We start from the raw sequence: 20,450 nt of genomic DNA, 5'->3' as shown, positions 1-20,450 counted from the left end.
TTTCTTTTTTTTTTTTTTTTTCCTTTCTTTTTTTTTCCCCCACCCAGCAGCAGTCATCAACTTTGAGGACAAAGAGCAAAATAAAATGTTAATCGAATCCAGATTTTTCAAAGAGCATTTACACTCAACAACTCCCATTTTAATCACCTACAGTAAGCAGCAGATATTATCTTCCAGGACCAGTTGATCTTATGGAAAAGATTACAGCTTCCCAAGGCTGCTTCCAGCCACATTGCCCCTTTCCACCCTTGCTGGTGCTCACTATGCTTTCAGAAAAGCCAGCCAAATTGCCTTGCGCCACTTCTCCTACAACTTTTTCAGCAAAACAAGACAGACTGGCAAAGATTTATTGTTGAAACTGTCTAAGAGAGATGAACTGTTTTAGATTGAAGGAGGTTAAGGAGCAATCAGACTCATCTTGGCTGGCATGTCTACAGTAGAGAATTGCCTCCAGCACAGAGAAGAGACCAGCAGCTGTGGCATGAAAAGAACAAGAACGGTCTCAGCTGGCACAACTAGAGTCAGGAGAGAAAAAGAAAATTTGTCCATGGCTTGAGACGGCCTTCCAAAGGGCTCTGCTTTTATTTACAGCAATTCAAAGGAACAACTGGATCTCCTAAGGAGTTCTACAGCCTATAAGAATGAGTAATCCAATCCAAAATTTGGGTGCTGAGCACTTCAGAAAACATGTAACATCCATTGCATGCACAAAAACCAAAGCTGTTTGAAAAAGGTTGATTTTTGTTGCTGAACAGACACAACTCCCCCTCCAAAAAAAGAAAAACACATTTCACTAACACACGGAACAGATTCTGCATCCACATTTGTCTACCAGTTTGTCACTTTGCTACACTTTGTGCTGACCTACTTGAAAAACTCCACTTTGGGCCTGGATTATCATCTTTTTAAAGCAGAGGCCAGTCTCTTTAAGGTATCCCAATCCCAAAGGCATTGATCATAATGCGACAACTTGAAACCAGCAGTCAGTGACAGAAACCAAATAAATCCACATTTAAAGTAGCAATGCCAACCAATGAAAATGATATGCCTACCATGTTCCAGATAAGAAGGCGTACCTTCCGAAGGATCGAGTCTTCGAGCTCTCCGCCCATGCTTGGAATTGTTGTGCACAAACATATTGTCCGACACTGCCAACACATGGCCATCGACATTGACTGTTGTAGACACCACAACCTGCAAGCACAAGAGTAAAATGGAGGAACATTTTGATGTATATGTATGTTTTTTAGGAAGCACAGAGTGTAATAAACTCAGTTAAATAAATAACAGCTGGGAGCTGTAGAAAATTGCATAGCTATTTCACATAATAACTGGTGCTTATGCTGTACAAATCTAACAAGAGACACTATTGATGAGTGGGTCTTTGGCATCGAAAGCTTTTGATGCAGTTTTAAGTCAAATTGCAGAGTTTGTAGCTGAATGGCAGACAGCACACTGTTAACTATCATTTTAACAAGAGGATCTTTATTAAGTATTTTTCCCGCATGTACAAGGGCAGCTGTGTTTCACCCTAAATTATCCTTCAGTTTCCATGCTGAGGTAGATAGAGCTGTTGACACTGCAAATGAGAATCAATTCAGAATAAAAGAAAACAAAAGCGCATTTTGTGAAGTTGCAATTAGAGTTGCTGCATTCCTCCCCAGACAAACCTGCACTCTCACTCCTCAGTACAGTTACCACAGGTTGCTGGAGTGGCCCAAATTTCTCCTGAGCTCTATCTCAGTAAGTACACATAGGTGTGTTTGTCTATGCGTGCACGCTTGACAGTGGGGACTTGATCCGGGGAACACAACCCTATTCATCCAGTGCTAGTATTATTTGTATTCACCAACTTATCTCCATGTCAACACCTTGGTTTGAGGTGAGGGGAAGGAGGTGGAGGGGCACTGGAAGCAGATTCCAATGCTTCTGTTCCATGGGGTGGCCCAGGGTGGGAAAGGAGCTGCATTGGAGGGGGGAAAATGTTTAAGTGTTGTGACCAGAGTTAGGAGACCCAGCTGCTCAGAGGGACCTCTCAACCTTGAGGCTCAGAAAACACCATCCAAGCCAAAATCCCCATTCATTTTCAGGGTACCTGAGGCACAAACTCTAGTGGAGGAAACCAGGGGGTGGACAGGGAGAGATCTAGGCTGAGCCACCAGCTCACTACCCTGGGTCTCCATCCTCCATATTCCAGCTGTGCAACATCACAGCCTTGGTTTTCATTAAGCTGTCCCTTCCAATGCCTCTTCCCTCCCCCCCCCCCAAAAAAAACCACCATTTCCAGGTCTTTACTCCAGCCAACACTTTGGCCTTCAGCTGGCTGCCAGTTTGCCATGAGCATGCGCTGCCCTCAAGAACTTCCACTAAAACAATAAGAAGAAATGACCTACACTTCTCCTTACATTAAGCAGGGAAAGGGATTAAAAACTGAAACCCACAGAGATATGTTTATTCATGCGACCTCTTACAACCAAATATAATAATTGTCTGTTAATTGCAGTTTCAGCTCCCACCTCATGCTTCGACATGTGAAACAGCAATCAGCAGCTCCTGTTTAATCCACCTATTATGTTGACTAATTAACTTTGCTCGACAGTTTATTTCTTCCTCCATTATCAGCCCCTGTCAGCCGCAAGCACACTGCCGCAAAGGGGGACCTCAGCCCTTTTGATTGATCACCGATAGATTGACATGCAGATTAATTTAATTAGAATCACCTCACTTGAGAAATGAAAGACAATGGCAAGGGGGCTAATAGATCTGCTCTTATAATGAGGCAAGCCTCCAGAGCCACAGCAGAGGATTTCTGATTTATTTTGCTGAATTCCCCAGTCGCTCTGAAAGGCTCTTGCTTTAATTGTTCTTGGTTTTGAGAGGCTTTAGCCTCTGAAGAGGTGAAATGCTTTACAAAGATTGGCAAACATTGCTTCAACTCTCTCAGGAAGCTGCTGCCTCTCAAAGTTGGTCAAATGGGGACACTTAAAGGATCGCTTACAACAATTCAATTCCATCACTTGAATTGGATTAAAGATTTTAGACCAAAAAAAATTTTTTTCCACCTATTGCTGACCACCTATAAAATGCATAGAAACATAAAATAAGCAAAGTTGCTAAGATGGTGGTGGGCAATACCAAAGTTTTGTCTTTAAAAAGAGAAATACAAGAGAGAATATTTTACATCCAAATGATCTCAAAACTGTCCCTCAGAATGGCATTCCAGGCAATAGATTTCGTGTGCGTTTTAAGTGAAAGATATTAAAATACCAAATAAATGATTCAAGAGCTCTTACAGATGGAAATGCAGGGAAAAGAAAGCACCAAACACAGTAGGCACAGTAAGTAAGTTTTTCTCAAATCAAACTAGGGGGGGGGGAGAAATGGCAAAAAAAACCCCTATATATAAAATTCCAAAAGGGATTTCAAAAGTAATTTATTCTTTGCATTCCTGAGGGATAGAATAAAGTTTATGACATTTTCAATAAAATATGATCTTATAGTAAGTGGCTGAGGGTTTGCGATCTTATTTGTGCACTTGCAACCGTTGTCAGTTCTTTGCAACTGGGATTTGGAGCCAAATCCTTTGCTGGCATTGCTTGTCATAGCTCCATGATTTGTACCAGTCCCTTATCTTATCTTCTAGGAGTCTACTAAGGTGCATACAAAAAGAGATAATATCGCAACTGATAATAACGGCCACAATTTGAAGTACTGCCTCCATTACAAAAACCATATAGGAACATGCATTCTTTACATTGGAAGTGATCAATCCTGTGCTGAAACCCAAACTTCTGACCGTTCTGAGAAATGAGGATACTAACAGTTCACGAACAATGAGAGCAAGGCAGGTCCCAAACCTTTGAAAGGCGTGTATGTATCAGCTGTCTCTATGCGTGCACCTTCCTAGGGAAGAACTAAGGGAAATAAATTTGTGAGGTCACTTTTATGGGACTAAAACTCCACTCAGTTTTTCCCTCCTTACGTTTCTGAAATTGTTGATGCAACAGAGTTTGAATTACTTAACAGTGCCTCCCTACCTAACCTCTGAACAAGGTCTGATTTACTATGAAGAGACCACATTGGTGTGGTTCTTCAGTGTCGTTAGCAGATGAAACTATAAAAGGAATCCCCAGGAGAAATGGTTTCCAGTCTCAGGAAATGCGGGGAAAAAAAAAAAAAAAAAAAAAAAGAAAGAAAAAAAAAACAAACAGTGGTTATTCTTATGTGTCTGAAGAAAAAAAAAAATACTGCACCTGTAAGAAACAGCAAATTATGTTTAATGCTTAAAACACAACCTCATTAATGCAAGAATACTGAGCATACAGTGCACTAACAAAATAGTGATATCCCTAATTATTAACAGGGAAAAAATACAGCTTGAATATTGTGTCCTACAGCTGCATACTTGGACTGCTACAGAGCACTTACATACTTACAAGTTCTACTCATATTTTTTAATCTAAAAAAATACTACACTCTCCTCATTTTGATTTTGAAACGACTGGGACATGTTCAAGTCAAAGCACATGCTAAACCTAATTTGTGGAGAAATCATAAAATCAGGGGGAGGGGAGAGCCAAAGTAGATGTGGAATGGCCACTGAGGCATCCTAAAACACAGACCATAGCAAGAGGGAAAGGCGCACTACAGTTTAATAAATGATTAATGAGGTGCTGACACATTAATGTAAGCACAGGGACAACCAGGCCTGCCAAATCTCAAACCTTTCCAAATTTTGTCAACAAAACACAGTTTTAATTTGGGACAGGCAAACACGGAAAACGATTTTGAGCTTTAGCTTCAGCCCTTCATAGATTTTGAATTTAAATCCTGTATCAACACCAGGGGAGACAGGGGTATGAAAGAAACACATTGGTTTATAACTTTGTTCAATGAAGTTGGCACTATCAGCGGCATTAACGTATCACGGCTCTGTGGATTATTCTGCCTGCCATTAAATAGTTCAGTTGTGAATGCTTTGGAGCCCAGTTTAAAAAAATATTCTGCGATCAGGAGCCTGTAGATCAAGCTATTTATCCACGTTTAGCACTCAGCCTGTTTATCTGTTATGGTACCTCACCTAATATATCAAAATTAAGCATCGCATGACTCCTCATTTTTAACCACAGCCCATTAAGCTTCACTAACTGATTAAGACATAGCATGTTCCTTGTGCTTTCAATTTTCTCCAGTGTATGTTGAGGGCTCAGATATTTTTGTGATGCCCCCAACATCCAGTGGCAAAGGCAGAGAAAATCTGATTAAGATGATTTCCAAATTTAAAGCGTGTCATTAGTGTAAAACCTGTAACTCGTGCATTTGCTGCTCTACTGAAACCCATGCAGAAATGGCTTCAGCAACGCGTCTTTATTTTCATCACCACTTGGTGATTTCTTCCTACAATATCTTCTGTATCCTAATAACTAGAAATTTCTCTCCATTTAACACAACACTTAAAAACGTGCCTAACTTAAAGCGCATAAGTACAGTATATTCAGTCATTTTGCTCACGTGCACAAGGCCACGCCAGGCACTTAATTACCTTGTTGAATTGGGCCACAGCTCTTACTGCTATTTTCCAGTCTTTTTTTTTTTTTCGCCTTTCCCTTCTCTAGGGATGGAGCCTTGCATGTCCAAATTCCATTATCTGGGATTCATGAAGCATCATCTCTGTCTCTTATGCAAATTTGCAATAAGACACAAGTGGCTTCAATTCAAACATGAGTGGCAGCATCCCATTGAGGCAAACTAGCAGCCTAGGCTGAGGAAGAGGTTGTGGTAACAGCATTGAACAGCATGGCAATTTCTGAGTGACTTTCAAGGTTTTCATAATAAACGAATGTTCAGGGTTTTATGCGGTGACTCAGTCTGAAAAGTTTTCTCTAAATTATAACTTGACATGTGTCAGTTTGCAAGCAGCTGTGCTAAAACAAGAACAACAAGATAACTGGGGCACTTGGGTTTCATTAATTACGATAACATATGAAACTGTTTAGGTTATATGAATGAGTTTTCAGCTCTGAAAAATGAAATCCGGACAGAGTTCAGCCGTGATACCACCTACTTATTACTACCACTGATTGGGGCTCTACAGCCCATCCCACCAAAACCAACAGTTTATTGTGACAAAGAATACAAAAACAGACCGAGCATCTGCTCCATGGGGTTTTTAGAATAATAAAGACAAGGTTGGACTAAGGAGAAAATAAGCGGCGCTGCCAAGTGTTTTGTGCAACTGAGCTGATGAAACAGAGATGAAGTAATTTTCTTGAGAACAAACAGGGAGTCTGTACCATAGTTGAACGCTCAACTGAACTGCCTCGAGTCCCTGCATGAACAGCATTTGACTTTGCCTGTCTTCTGCTAAAAGAAACAGAACTATTACAACCATGGCCAGCATCACTCCAGCACACACTCCTGCTGGCACTTGACATTGCTGATATGCAGAACCCAGTCATCACAAGCTTGAGCATCTCAGACATGTACGGAAATGCATCTTTTTCCAGGCCTCTACCTGTTTTACTGTTGAGCTTATCCCACTAGTTCAGTAACACAACGTTTGGGATAAAGCTTCCAAATTCATTTCTATACATGTGTGAAAATTTACACGCAGGTCTTCTGAACCAACGTATACTCTACCCATCCCCTACACTTTCTTAACCCATCTTAGATTGTAGTATAGTTAGACAATTCCCTGCTGCATGAAATAAACCTATTAGGAAGGGAATTTTTCAGTACCTGATTTGGTATGAAACCCACACCCCTCGCCTTTACTGTTTCTCCCACCAAAACCACGAGTTCTGTTGTAATGACTCCTAGCAACTCCGGGAGGCAGATAACTGATATCATGCCAAAACACGGACAAGCTCTCAGGCAGCTTGACGGTCCAGCATAGAAGGTGGAACAAAGTAAAGGAAAAGAAAGCCTTCATTTTTCTGCAAAAAAGGTTTGCTGCTATTCAGAAAGACTTTGGAAATATTTTTTAAGCAGACCTTAAACAGAACTTTAAGACAGACTTTTGAAGCCATTGGGAATACTTCAGTGGCACAAAAGAGCTGATGACAAACCCTCTACTCACTTTGCAGGGACCTGGATTTCATTTGGTTCCTATACAACACCATCGTAAATATCCAGGTGCATCACGTTATCGAGATACTATGTTCATGCTTGGTCATTTTCATGCCAAGAAATAAAAAAGGAAGACTGCATTCAGTATTCTTACTATTTTAAGAAGTCTAATGCAAAAAGAACAAGTTCAAGATGAAAAAAAGAAAAACAAACAAGCATAATCCACAACACAACACGAGAGCAGCTATAGTAAAACAATATGCCTGGGCACTTAGCAGCATGCTACAAGCTTCAATACCACCCTGTATTACAGTATAAGCAGTTCACTCTGCTGAAAGTGATTAATTTCTTGAAAATGCTAAGGTCACACTAATTGACATGACCTGTGTAATTAAGCAGTCTCTGTTTACACACGGAAAGCTCAACTGCTGTGAAGCTGGGTTTGTATGACAGAATGTCTTTACAAGTCAAGAGATCAACAACCTTTCCTATGTCCTACCCATTCGCCGACACAGGCTCCTGATTGCTGTTCTGAGAGAACACACAAAGGCATTACCATATGAAAATCAGCCTCCAGGCTGGGCAAGCACAAACCCAGCAGAGTGTACATGTTACGAAGCAGGTTCTGACAGGCCCCAGGGGTGACTGCTTGGCCTGGAGCCCCATGATGGTGAGTCCTTTTTCCACTTTCTCCTTCACTGATAATGCCCTCTCAAATCACAGGAGAAATGTGACGGAGGGAAGAACGTGAGATGAGAAGCTAGCAGCTCTGCCATGTTAAAACTAGCTTCCATTTGGATTAATTTAATCCCTGTCACCACATCTACTCACTACTGCACATCTATGCTTGTAGGGGCAAATATCACCCTTCTACCTCCACACTGCTGCTGCAATTAAATAGCTTACGAAAAGGCATAGCTTCTACATATAAGTAATATTGTCATTCACAAAGCATTTAGCATTTCCAATTGAAATGCCACAAAGAAGCAAACACATGGTGAGCTACTGCAGAAAGCCACACTCATCCTTTGGAGGTTTCCTCTTCCATACAGTCTATGGGACAAACCTGTTACTTCCTCAGCTCCCTGAGGCAAATCCCCACTGAAAGACTGCATCACATCCCGAGAAAGTAAATCAGTGGTAGTTTATTCCAAGAGGGGATGGGCTATCATCATATTAATGCACATTTATGAGTCTTCAAAGCTGCAGAAGAACAAATCCTTAAGCATAATCAGAGAAATGAGCCTGATTTTGTTACTGAATTACTCTTAAAGCTTCCTCTGCCTCTTCCAACAGACACAGCTCTCACTTTGTTTGGTATGTTTACATGAAGGCAAACAGTTTCTCAGGCAGAACAGACAATCCCAAAGCCAGGTTGTGACCGAAAACAATAGTGAAGTCATTTTGATTTTTCTTTTCACAGCTTCACTTCCCATTGAGATAATTTTACCATCAAGAATGTCCTTGGCCAGAAGAAAAGGAACTAAATCCCCAATATCTCCACCCAATTCTGCAGTGGCAAGCAGTCCTTCAGGCAATATTCTGTGACCTGATATTTTAGCATCTCCCAATGAATTACTAGGTTAGTTTAGGTTAGCTGCTGATTTTTAAAGGAGGAAACATGCCCCACTGACCTGAAATCGTCGCATGTCTCGAGGGTTTCCTGCATTTTTTAGACAATTTTGGTTACATTTGAGAAAAAATTTCAAGAAGAACCTGTGGAGAAAAAGAAACTGACATTATCATCTTGTAAACGGTGCACAGTAGTACAATGTAACATCAGTACGTTTGGTCTAACAAAGCTTTATTCACGTTAGCAACCTCAGCTCAGACAATTCGTACCACTGACCATCCACTGAGCAGAGGCCACAGTCCAGCAAAAATGTGTAAGGATGTCTGAGCGTGTAAGCATGAACTTAAATAGTTCTGCTATAATAGGGCCATTAAAGACTGCAGATGTGGTCCCTCCTTCACACTAAATGGCCAAACTCATGGAGCAAGAAAGTAAGAGATACGTGTTGTGGTCCATCAAGAAAATAAAAGAAAAATGTCAGCCAAGAAAATTTCCTCATATATAAATGGGATTTTGTTTTACAAGTTCAATTTAGTGTGCACATTTTGATTCAATACAAAAATACAGAAACCATTCCATACAATCAGAATCTCCCTTTCACAATTACACTGTTTGTACATAATATTGATGCTTAAGCAATGGTTAGCAAAAGACCAAAACCCCAAGAGAAGGACAGGAAAGTCTTGGTTAAAAGGCTGACATCATGGAAAAGTGGAATATTTGCAATGCTGCCTATTTCCTGGCCATACACAGTTCACTGAAGTAGCTATGTGACCCTGACATGTATCTCTAAGAAAATACATTGCATTTTACAAAGCCAAAGAAAAAAAGCAAACATTTCACTGAAAATATTTCCTTCGGTGTTATGCGTCAGTGGACTGTAAACTCATAAAGACAAGTCAATGAATAATGGTGGGTCTCAGATTCCAGGCTTTCTCCTTGAGAGCCAAAGTTTATCAGCCTTTTGTCCAAAATAAACTACAGAGTAAGGCCTACTAAAGCTCAGCTGTGCAAAATTTAATCCTACAGCAAGTTTAAAACCTAGTGCAACCAGACAGAGCAGCGTTACATTTGCAATAACCATTAGTTGACTAAGCAGAAGTTAATCTGACCTGTCTCCACATTAAAAAAAAAAAAAAAGCAAGGCGAGGGATTGTTTGGTCCTTCTTTGCTTGAAATTGGAAAGTTAACTTCTGCAAGCATCCATCTTTTAACACCCAAACTGAATGTTAAGTCAGCAGAATTTGCAAATGCTGCCAACAAGAAAAGGCAAAAGTGGAGAGTAAACAGCTTCAGAAAATCCCTTTTTGATGAGTAGCATTCCTTGCCCTGCTCTAGTTGGGATGCTGCCCCCCAAACCAGTGAGCTTCAGGGATTGCTCCTCCATGCCAAGAAAATCATGCCAGGCAAAGACAATGTCAAACTCTGAGGGACTGTCTTCATTAAAGAAAAGTAAGGTAACATGGGGGATCATAAGCGACAATGCCCAGGATTAGTGTGATGTCCCAGCCCACAAAGTCCCTTCTCCCCCTGTGCTCAGAAATAAGAGCAAGTCATCAGCAATCAATATAAGAATAAACAGACACCACTCTTGAACAGGGGTTCAGAAACACTGTGTTTGTTCACACCAAAATTAACAGTGGTATAAGCTGTTACACTTTCTCATCAGGCAGGTTCTGATTTTTAATAACTGAAAGTTGGTGCTATTTTTTGTACGTGCGTGTGTCTTTTTAAGCCTCTAATGGCCAGCTGTGACAGCCTGACTCAGATTGCGTAGAAGGAGCTGTCAGCACAAATCTTGGCATCTCAGATCCAGACAACTGCTTGCCACCAGGCAAAGGTTTGTACTCGTGCCAGAATGGATTTTGAGAGACAAGCAAACAGGGCATTAATTCTGCCAAAGAAAAACAAAAAAGCAGGGAGAGTTCAGGATCTTACACTTCAGATTATGGTTTTCCTGTCAACAGCTCATCATTTAGTTCATGAGCTATGAAGGGCACGGACATCAGATCCCCCTTGCCCTAAGCTGGCCCTGTCATGCAAAATGCTGGCAGGATCCAGAGACCACCCCTCCACGCAAAGCTGCTTGCTGAAACAAAAAGCCTGGCCATCTGTTGGGAAGTAAAGACATCCCTGTCAGCCTGCGCCTACAACCTCAGACAAGCCCTTATGTGGCAAAGCCTCAGGACTACTCATTCTGTGGGATGAAGCCTATGCTCAACTAAGGTTTGTTGTGAGACCATTCAGAGCTCTGCTGAGTGCTGGACTCAACAGTTGCATCCTTGGTCTGCTGCAGCCCTACAGTTGTACCACGACCCCAGACAAGGCTGAGACATGGCAGAATTAAAGGTATCAGTACTGAAAGATTGCATGAAACATGCAAAGGCAGGAAGAGCCTTCCTAGCCACAGCACCACACACATAAGATGCACAGCTGGAGGCTCAATGCAAGAGCCCCCCAGAAGAGATGGAAAGCTCTCAGTCTCTGGACAAACACTATGCATTGCAGCTGGGAGACTCACTATGAAATACAGGAATTATGTCCTGGAGTTTCCAAACTCTGACACAGAGTTTGGAAGTATAACTCTAATTGCACCATCTACACCAAATCTTATGGAAGCTTCATCAAAATAAGCTGTAGAAGAAATTAGATTCATCTCATGCTGACCCAAGCAAGAAGTGAGCAGCTCCCAGGCTGGCCTGGCACCCTCCAGCTGCCAGTATGACAAACAAATGGACATGTACAGATCAGGATAAGGGCAGAACACCATGGTTTCACTCATGAAGTTCAGCTCTGTCTTTCAGGTCCTGCTTGAAACTAATTGCCCCATTGCCTTCTTCGCCTCCAGTCCGGTCCTGCCAGCCTCTCTCGTTAGCAGCACTTCACTCTGCAAATATTTCAGATTTAGATTGACGGGGCTGGTCCAGGAGAAGTGCCAGCAAAGCTGAGCCCTTTGTAAGCACAAACTTCCATCTCTGTTTGTTTGCATCTAACTTCTGCACCGTGGGGGTTTCTTTCAGCTCTAACATTCTCCCCATTTAGCAGGGCTGTGTAGCATTAATACTAACCGCAGAGGATATACAGCATTAATACTAACCACTGGGGCCTGAAATTCATTCCGAAGATGAAAAAACATGTGAAAAACAGAAGAATGTCAATGCAATCTTCAACTTTAACTCCCTCCAAACTTATATGACTGCTAAACACCAGATCTTCCGCCACACAAGACTCAGTCATTAATTATAGTTATTGCTACCATTCAAAAGTTTCTTTTTGCATGAATCAAACAGAACACATTTTCCAGCTCCGTTCCTGACTACTGACATCTCTGGCATGAGGAGCACTGGTGTATATGGAGCACAGAAACACAAGCCAAATTGACAGGAGTGAGCTCAGGTCCATAAACATGGAAACTTTCCTTAAGGACCAGGGTTGACTGACTTGCATTACTATTAAATCAAAGGGCTCTGGGCTTCATCCCTTATCCCACGTGGATATGGGACTCCAGACTGGGGAAAAACAGGTTAATTTTAGGTTCTAAGCTGTGATAAAATGCAGCTCAGTGCAGCTGCAAAATTGAATCAAGCATCAAAGTCTGTGTGCACACAGCCCATGCCATGGCATCATCCTAACTCAGAACTCTAAGAAACTGCAAGGACCAATGCAGAAATGTAACATCCAGCTACACACAAAATTCCAGCCTAAATCAGACCAAAAAAAATGACCCCTATGGGTCCCTTCCAATTCAGGATATGTTATGATTCTACGGTTCTACCTGCTCCCCACTGCTGCTGGCTCCTTCCTGACACCCGTCTTCCAATTCCCCTCCTTCCACCATAAATTAATGCCCATGTTTAATCAAAGCAAACAAAGAGTTAATGAAAGCAAGTCCTGACATGATCTGGGCTGGTTCTTCTGTCACTCTCCCAAAGGAAATTTAAAGGAACTCAAACACGAAAGCTCAGCAGTAGGATTTTCTTGCCATTGCCACAATAAATATGTCTGTGGAAGGAGAAAAAAATAGTTGGAAAGGGAAGACCTGCTGCATTCCTGATGCTGAAGAAAAGCTTGTTTGTGCCCAATACATTGGAGAAGTTGTTCAGGAACAGTTCATCCATGTGAAAATATGGCAGCTGTCGGGCTGCCAAGGTCAGCCAGAGCAATGGGCATCCAGAAGTGCCAGTGATACAACTTAAACCTCTTTAGGGCAAGCAAATCTGACAAAACTCAACTCTTCTGTGGTGTAAGTGCATTTGATAGAAGAGGGTAAATTTAGACTCCTGAGTGAAATACAGCAGTAAGGGCATGTGGGTTTGCAAAAATCAGTAAATGCAAAATATGTGCAATAATTAGCAACTGCCCACCAGATAAAAGGATTGCACGCTCGTTCTGTATGATGTACCAATTCAGCAGGAGTACTAAATATGTGCATAAATTTAAATACAGAAGCAGTTCTGTTGGAGACAAAGGTGGTATTCACGTATCTCTGTACCTTGCAGAACTCAGCCACAATCCTTTCCATGGTTGCCCTCCCAGCAAAGAGGACACAGGGATGCTACAAATACAGTTTTCTCAAGGAGTTTGTGATGGATAATTTCTTTCTGGTGAAAACTTGGCATATGAAGTTGCACAGAAGCCAATAGAGGGGTGAACCCACAGGTCATCATCTTTTGACTTTTCCAACGTTTCTAAACTTCCCTTACAGGGATTGGTTTGTTTTTAATTCCAGTTTGCCAAAGAAAAGGTGTCAAATAATGGAAAATTCGACACTTAATACAAAAATTGAGCTCAACCCAGCTAATAACTGCAGAAAGAGGGGAGGAAAAGAAATCTTATTATTTGAAATATACAAATTCACGTTCATTAATTAATCCACTGTTGTAAAATTTCAGGTTTGGGGGTTTGTTCTGTTTGTATTTGAACTCACAGACCTTTTCACATGCAATAAACTGGCCATGTCAAGTACCCCTCATTCACAGAAGAAAAATTGAGCCTTACATTGGAATCTACCAGCATGAGGTTGTGCATGGAAATCAAATATAAGCATGGGGGAAACCTCCTGTTACCTACATGTTCACAGCTGGATTTTGCTTGGCTCTTCAGTCAATAAACAGCAGTAGCCACCTTTTGTGGCATTTTTACAACAGGAAATTTATTCTGCAGAGGAGAAATTAAACACCAGATACAATCGTCTAACTCTTTTCTAAACAACCTTCTCGAGTTGTCAAACATCCCAATTAAGAAGAAGAAGAAAGAAAATCCCGAATCTCCTCTCACTGGATTCAGCATTCTCACTCAGTGACTTAAAAATGAAGCTGAATCCGACGTGTATTTTGTATTTATAGGATGCTAAGCAGCCACTAAGGTAAAAAAGAAAAAAGCCAAAACTAAAATCCTGGAAAATTATTTATTTAACTAGAAAATACCGATTTCCCCCTTGAACTACAGAAAAGGTCCAAGAAAGGCAATGTGACAGAGAGAATAAGCCTCAAGCAGCCCAAATCTATTGACTGTGATTCTTCAGGCAATGCTATAATAACAGAAACAGAATAGACTGTATTATTTCTATAAACTCGCTCTGACTCCCAGAGCTGGCATAGCTGGGTTTTACTGCTACCAACACAGTAAACACTCAATTCAGCACAGCAAACAGGTGAGGAGGCATCCATGTAATCACCAGATCAGAAGGTAGGACTGCCCAAAACAGCCTTAAATAACCCACTGCTTGCTATACCAAGTGCTTTCAATTGCTTTTCCTCAGGTCTGCACGTTCTGCACAGCGTATCACTGTTTCACCTTGCACCTTACAGAATTCTCCCTAATACTGAGTTAAAACGCATTAGAGAAATTTACAGTACTTTGGGAATTTGTGTTTGGCATTTTTGCCCATGAATGAGTTAAAATCCCCCAGAGATGGTTTTGGTTCCCATATTTTTTAATAAGGAAAGAATGACACCACCAAAAAGCAACATCACTAAACAAAACTAAAGTAGTCCATAGGCAGCTCTGAGTGCTCAGCTTCCATCATTTCATTTTGCCCCAGATCTGACCTTTTAATATATTTTTTTCCTTAAAGTTGTGAAAATGTGACTTCTCTTATATATCCTTACCTGCACTCGGATCCATTATCTAAACTTTTTTATTAGATTTCAGCCGCCCTCCTGCCATAAGAAGGGCTGGAAGGGGTTTCTGCCATCTGCATACATTACACATGCAGTGCGTGTGGGTTCTGATGGCACGATGCAGGATGACTGCGCAGTACTCGCTGCACTCCGTGACAGCACAGAGGCAGCAGAGCCGCGCTCCTATGCTGCGTGCAGAGCAGTTGTTTGCTTACCCAGCACAGAAACCCCCAGTTCTGCCTTTCTATGCCTGCTTCAAATCACCGCCTGCTCTTTACAAGCTGATGGGCCAATGCTTTCGCTGAAATGGTGACAGACTTTCCAGCACTGCAGTGTGTAAAGTCACATAACCAACAGAATTTATTTACTAAAAGAACCGATATTCAAATGATTTGTTTCAACTGAACTACTTTTCATTTTGCTCTGTCTCCACTTTTCACCTATTTGACCTCTCACAGACCGGACTATAAAAGTGGGTGGGATATTTCTGATTTTACTAAGGATGCTACAATCCAGCCACTGGAAAAAATCTAAACCATCTCTGCGCTCTGTCATAGTTCACACAATGCCATTGAATTAGCAGCCCTCCCAGGGCCATAGTTCTGCTAAAAGAACCTCTGTTCAGTGTAAGCGATGACAGATAACAGCACTGCTGTTATTGTCATACGATATGAGTATTTGGTTGCCTGCTACCTCATGGTAAACTACTGTAACTTTAGCACTGTTACTGAAAAGCATCGGTGGTATCGCAGCCCCTGTATGCTGCAGAGCAGTGCCAATCCAGCCAGCTGAAGCTGCTTCTCTCTTAGCAGATGTGGGACTCTAAAACGCATCACCTGGAGCCAAGGGTGCTGATGACATGTTCCTTTCATCCACTTGCTGGGAAAGTTATAAAGATTCACGTGGTACATATTTCATGTGTGGGAAACAGACACTTCTTTTCTCTTGCATGCTATTCCCAGATCAGCACATGAATGCTCTACAGCACATAAGGAGCTTGCACATAAAGTTGTGTGCAACCTGGCTGCATGTACAATAATCAATGATTTCTCAAATAATCTCACACCCTTAAATAACACTGACACACCAGTGTGACCATCCAAACTGCCAAACCCAGCAGGGCAGGCTATTTATGGGACATGTGGGAGCAGGATACCTTCTGGTCAGAGCATCAGCAACACAGAGAAAAGATCCTGTACTGAGAGATATGGAATGTTACTCCAAACACCCCTGAGCAGAGGTCTCCTGCAATGCTCAGGCAAGGTGCTGGTGTAGTTCCAACAGCATTCTTCCCCATGACCTGGCTCAAAACTCACTCAGGTTTTGTTTTCAAGATTTTTCTTGTAAGTGGAAAAGGCACAATGAAAAACAAATAAAATAAATAAATAAAAGCCAGGAGGTGTGGACTGAGATGGGAATATTTGACCAGTCTTATGAATAGGACTGATGGCCTGAAAAGAAAGGTCAAACTAAGGCACCTGTAAGTCTCTTATTTCCAACAATGCACAACATATGCCAAGGGTGAAGCAGAGGTGCATCAGAAATGAAGAAAGCAATCGAGCTCGTTCACATTTCCAAATCATTAACAACATACAAGTCCAAGGAGTCTCCAGCCCCAGGGAAACAGGACCACGGCACTAAGTGCTGGGATGACACCTCAGCCCCAGCTTTTGCATCACCAAATCCTCCGTGGAACTGTAACAGCAACAGCCAACTTAGAAATGAAATGATAAATCTTGTTTCACACAGCCCTACTCTGAAGAGGAGTGCAAATTACTTCACCTGACTCAGCTGCATAATTACATAGAACAACTTGGGAAGTGTCAGCGCTCTGAAGGATTGAGTGCAACCCCTCGACAGATAATTTATGTTTCAAAAAGAAAAATGAAGAGTTTGTTTCAAGTAAAGAAACAGCAGGGAAGGACTTTACGTAAGGGAGAAAGAAAAAACAACGTTATCAAGTCATTATAACTTCTAGTGATTTGAACCTAAACTGGGATTGCGGTCAGAGTGAGGAAAGACAGTCTGAAAGGGGATCTACAATGAGATAAAGTTTACAGAAAAATAACAAAGAATCTGTATCTCTTGCAGAAGAAATCTAGTTAAAGGAGGCTTTAAAGAAATCAGTGAGAGCAAGTCTAGCATTAGCCACACAGTCACATAATGCAAATGTATGTATGATATGTATATGCTTTCTCTTTGTACAAGGAAAGTTCAAGCATTAAAATGCTGCAGAACAAAGTTAAATGCTGCCCTGAGCCCCTGCCCATGGGCTGGACATTCCTCTCAGGGGTTGCCATTGTTTCAGGACATTCAGGAGAATAAAGCTCTCAGAGGCACGAAAAGGCATTATAGCCTGCAGCTATGAAGTTGTCTTCTGCACCCATCTAGAAGGGTGATGCAGTTAACAAGAAGCGTGGCCTGACCTTGATGTCAGTCCCTCAGTGAGGGTACCCAAGCTGAAGGACAAAGCCAAATGTCCTAAACTGGAGTAGTATTACGATCAAAAGTCGTAGGTGGGGTGAGGTAAGGACATCAGCTGGACACTGCTGGCACCAGGATGCCTTTCTGTGTGAACACAGGGATTATACCCATGATCAATGGGATTCATATCCACAAAACACACTCCATGAGGATTTGCAAAGTCCTACATAAATCCCGCATAGCTTTTATTTCTCTGTATCACCATGGAGTAACGAGAATAGCATTAGCAACAGGAAAACGTGTGTTTACAACAAGCAACGAGGTAAGCGTGCCAGGGCAGAAGTTTTTGTTCATCGACACTGTACCAACAAAAGCCACAATGAATGTAATGAACTAGGAACTGCTTGCAACTTTACAACTTTTCACTCTCTTTTTTTTTCATATTCTACCATTCTTCTTTAGAGAACAATTGTGCTGGCAGCTGGCAAAGAGTAAAAAGGATGAGCAAAACCTCACAGCTGGCCCCTTCTAGCACCTCCCTGGAAAAAAATATTTCCTCCCTAGTGTAAAAATAACTAACGAATCTCACCCAAAATCTTTCTAACTTAGACAAACAGCTTAAAACCATCAAGAATGCCACATGGGTACAGGATATTGATTGCTCTTTTTGTGCTCAGTTCTGCAGCTACCACAAAGTTGCGCTAAAGACTTCTCTATTAAGACCTAATTGCATAATAATTGGCTTAAATGCTGAAACATACTAACTGTTCTGTAACATATATACATTTCACTAATGGAAAGGCTGAAATCCTGTGGGATGGCTGGCCAAACAATGCAAGAAGATTATAAATAGAAGATGAAATCAGGGCCCTATCTCAGAAATATTACCATAAATCTAGAGAAAACATTAATTTTCATCTTTTCTGGTGAACTGATGCTTCAGGTCCAGAGTTAACCAATACAGGAAATAAAAACACAGCCATATACACAAAGGCTTGGTGAATCTCACTTGCTAAGAGTACAATACCAAGTTTTAACTCCCCACTCAATCTCCAAATAAAAATTAAGAGGGAGTTTGAAGCACCACTTTACAGTGACAATGACACGCATTAAATCGAGTGCTAAAATATTCTCACATCACCTTGTCAATAATCACCACCAACCAACAGACAACCCTGACAAAATAATACTCCAGGCTTGATTCAAAATGAGAAGGAAAATACAGTTAAATGCACATTACCTAAGTAAGTTGCATGCGAGTTTGGCATCTGTTAAACAAAGCAACATATCTCTGAGTTCAGAACTATGAATCATCCAGATTACAAGAAATTTCTCTGCTCAAAGTTTACTTGGACTGAGCAGAATCACTATAAGTACAAAGTGAATGCACTGTTCTTGCCTCTGCAGTGAAGCTTTTCAGCTGCCCTGGAGCTGTCTACATCCAGCTTTAGCCTTGGCACCTCCTGAGTCTCTCACCAACATCTTACAGAGTGAGTTCATGGATATAAATAAGCAGACTTGGCTTCACTGTATTTAGGAGAGCATGAAGATCCCTTCATCTTTAAGATCCCTGATGCTCAGTACAGGCAGCTATAGCTGGAACTAGCAAGGACACTGAGGAGAAAACTTTTATCCTTGCAGAAAGCGTCTTGGGACTTGTTACAACTACAGGTGGTCAGACACTTGACTTTGTGCCTCTCCTGAAAGACAGCACCTGCACCAGCACAGCACTCCCCGGTGTGACACCTCTTCAGTAGCATCTGAAAGGGAAGCGTACCACCTACTGAGCCACCAAACACTGCTTCCCACAGCAGCAAAGCTTTTCCATAGAGGACTCCTCTTTTAAAATAAAAATTGTCAGCCTAGTGATGCAGTGCCAATAACTCCATGTGGTTTTGCTTTTCTATATTCTGAAGGTTGCTTGTAAAAAAAAATGGGCTTCATTACACAACTGGGTACAGCCAGGCAGCGTGTCAGAAGTTTCAGACTGGTATGATTCTTTTTGCAACTGGTCATGGTCTTCTTGATGCCCAGCCATTCACTCCGAAGGCACATTTCTAGCATTCACCTACACATCTCTTTTTAAAGCAACAGACAAACACAGCCTGCACTCCTTGACAACAGTTTCTGGTTCTTTCCACTTCCAAGGATCGCAAAATAATGACCTTTTATACTTTAATAAAGGGACGCTTTGTATTGAGTCATAGGCAATAATGCATTTGGGATATGTAAACCAAGAATGAACGTGGGGCTGGCTGAACACCCACTAAAATCTCTTGGGTTCACCTCAGGGAAGATGGTACTTCTGAGATATTCAGGCAGAAAATTTTCTGAAGTATTAAATAAGTTGATTGCTCAAAGCACTGATGACTCCAAGCCAGACCCCCAGACTGGAACATCTCTGTGCTCCAGGCAGTGCCTGCACTCCAATTCAGTGGCTGGAGATGCCTTTGTAGAGGAGTGAAACACAAACTTGGATGGAAACTGCCACACCTTTTGTGGAACTCCATATAGAGGTTCTCACCTGACCAGAAATAACCAGCTCAGATCCCATCTTGGAGACCTGATCTCAGCCCCAAGAAGTCTCCAGGATGAAAAGGAAACGTCTTTCTTGAATGCGTGAGAGGCATTTCCAAACCATCCCCACCCATTAGTCCTCAAAGGATGCAGCAAACAGCACCCCTTAGGCTGTATAAATCTCCGCAGAAGGAGCAGCGTAATTTTTCTCCCATCACAAACCTTCCAGTCTAATATTTGACAGCCTAGATCAGGTGCTGTTCAAACATTTATTAAAACATTTTAAATGATGAATATATCCAATTATTACTATTAATGCAGCTAATACTGACTAATGAGGGAGAAACATACTAGCTTGTGTCCCACAATTCATTACCCCTGCCTTGTCAACAATTCAAAGCCCAAAACCTAATCATCCATACTGGGCCCTGTTATATTTCACACGTCACATTTAATAAGTCACTCAGTGCCTATAAATTAATGTAACATGTCGGCGTTTATGAGTGTGGCTTTGTCACTGTTAACAAATGATGTGCTGGCCTGGTCTGCTGCAGCTCGGCAGTGACGAATGACGGAGGATGATTTCTTTCCAAACTATAATCTGCACACTGCGGAGTACAGCAACACATAGATACACGTATGGGCATGCGTGCTCACATACTATGTGTGGAAATGGTGTATAGAGCAAAGAATACACACCTGCATATGTTTTTATAAACATACTTTATATATCTTAGTGCTGACTG

The 20,450-nt window shown here is 41.6% G+C and overlaps 1 protein-coding gene across 9 annotated transcripts in view; it reads right to left on the bottom strand.

The window, feature by feature from the left end:
- EBF1 (EBF transcription factor 1) overlaps positions 1 to 20,450 on the bottom strand; it is a 249,148-nt gene that overhangs the window by 84,966 nt on the left and 143,732 nt on the right. For 5 of the 9 annotated variants that reach the window (XM_015876219.2, XM_015876220.2, XM_015876224.2 and 2 more), the window contains exons 7-8: positions 8,703 to 8,784; positions 1,053 to 1,194 (exon numbers count right to left, since the gene is read on the bottom strand). In XM_015876219.2, the coding sequence (XP_015731705.1) occupies positions 1,053 to 1,194; positions 8,703 to 8,784 (224 nt within the window). The remainder of the gene's footprint in view (positions 1 to 1,052; positions 1,195 to 8,702; positions 8,785 to 20,450) is intronic. The other 4 variants (XM_015876221.2, XM_015876222.2, XM_032447354.1 and 1 more) reach the window with 1 other exon arrangement.

Source organism: Coturnix japonica, chromosome 13 (assembly GCF_001577835.2).
Source record: "Coturnix japonica isolate 7356 chromosome 13, Coturnix japonica 2.1, whole genome shotgun sequence".
NCBI lineage: Eukaryota > Metazoa > Chordata > Aves > Galliformes > Phasianidae > Coturnix > Coturnix japonica.
Note: the sequence above shows the minus strand (reverse complement) of the source record. Positions and strands in the feature narration are given on the sequence as shown.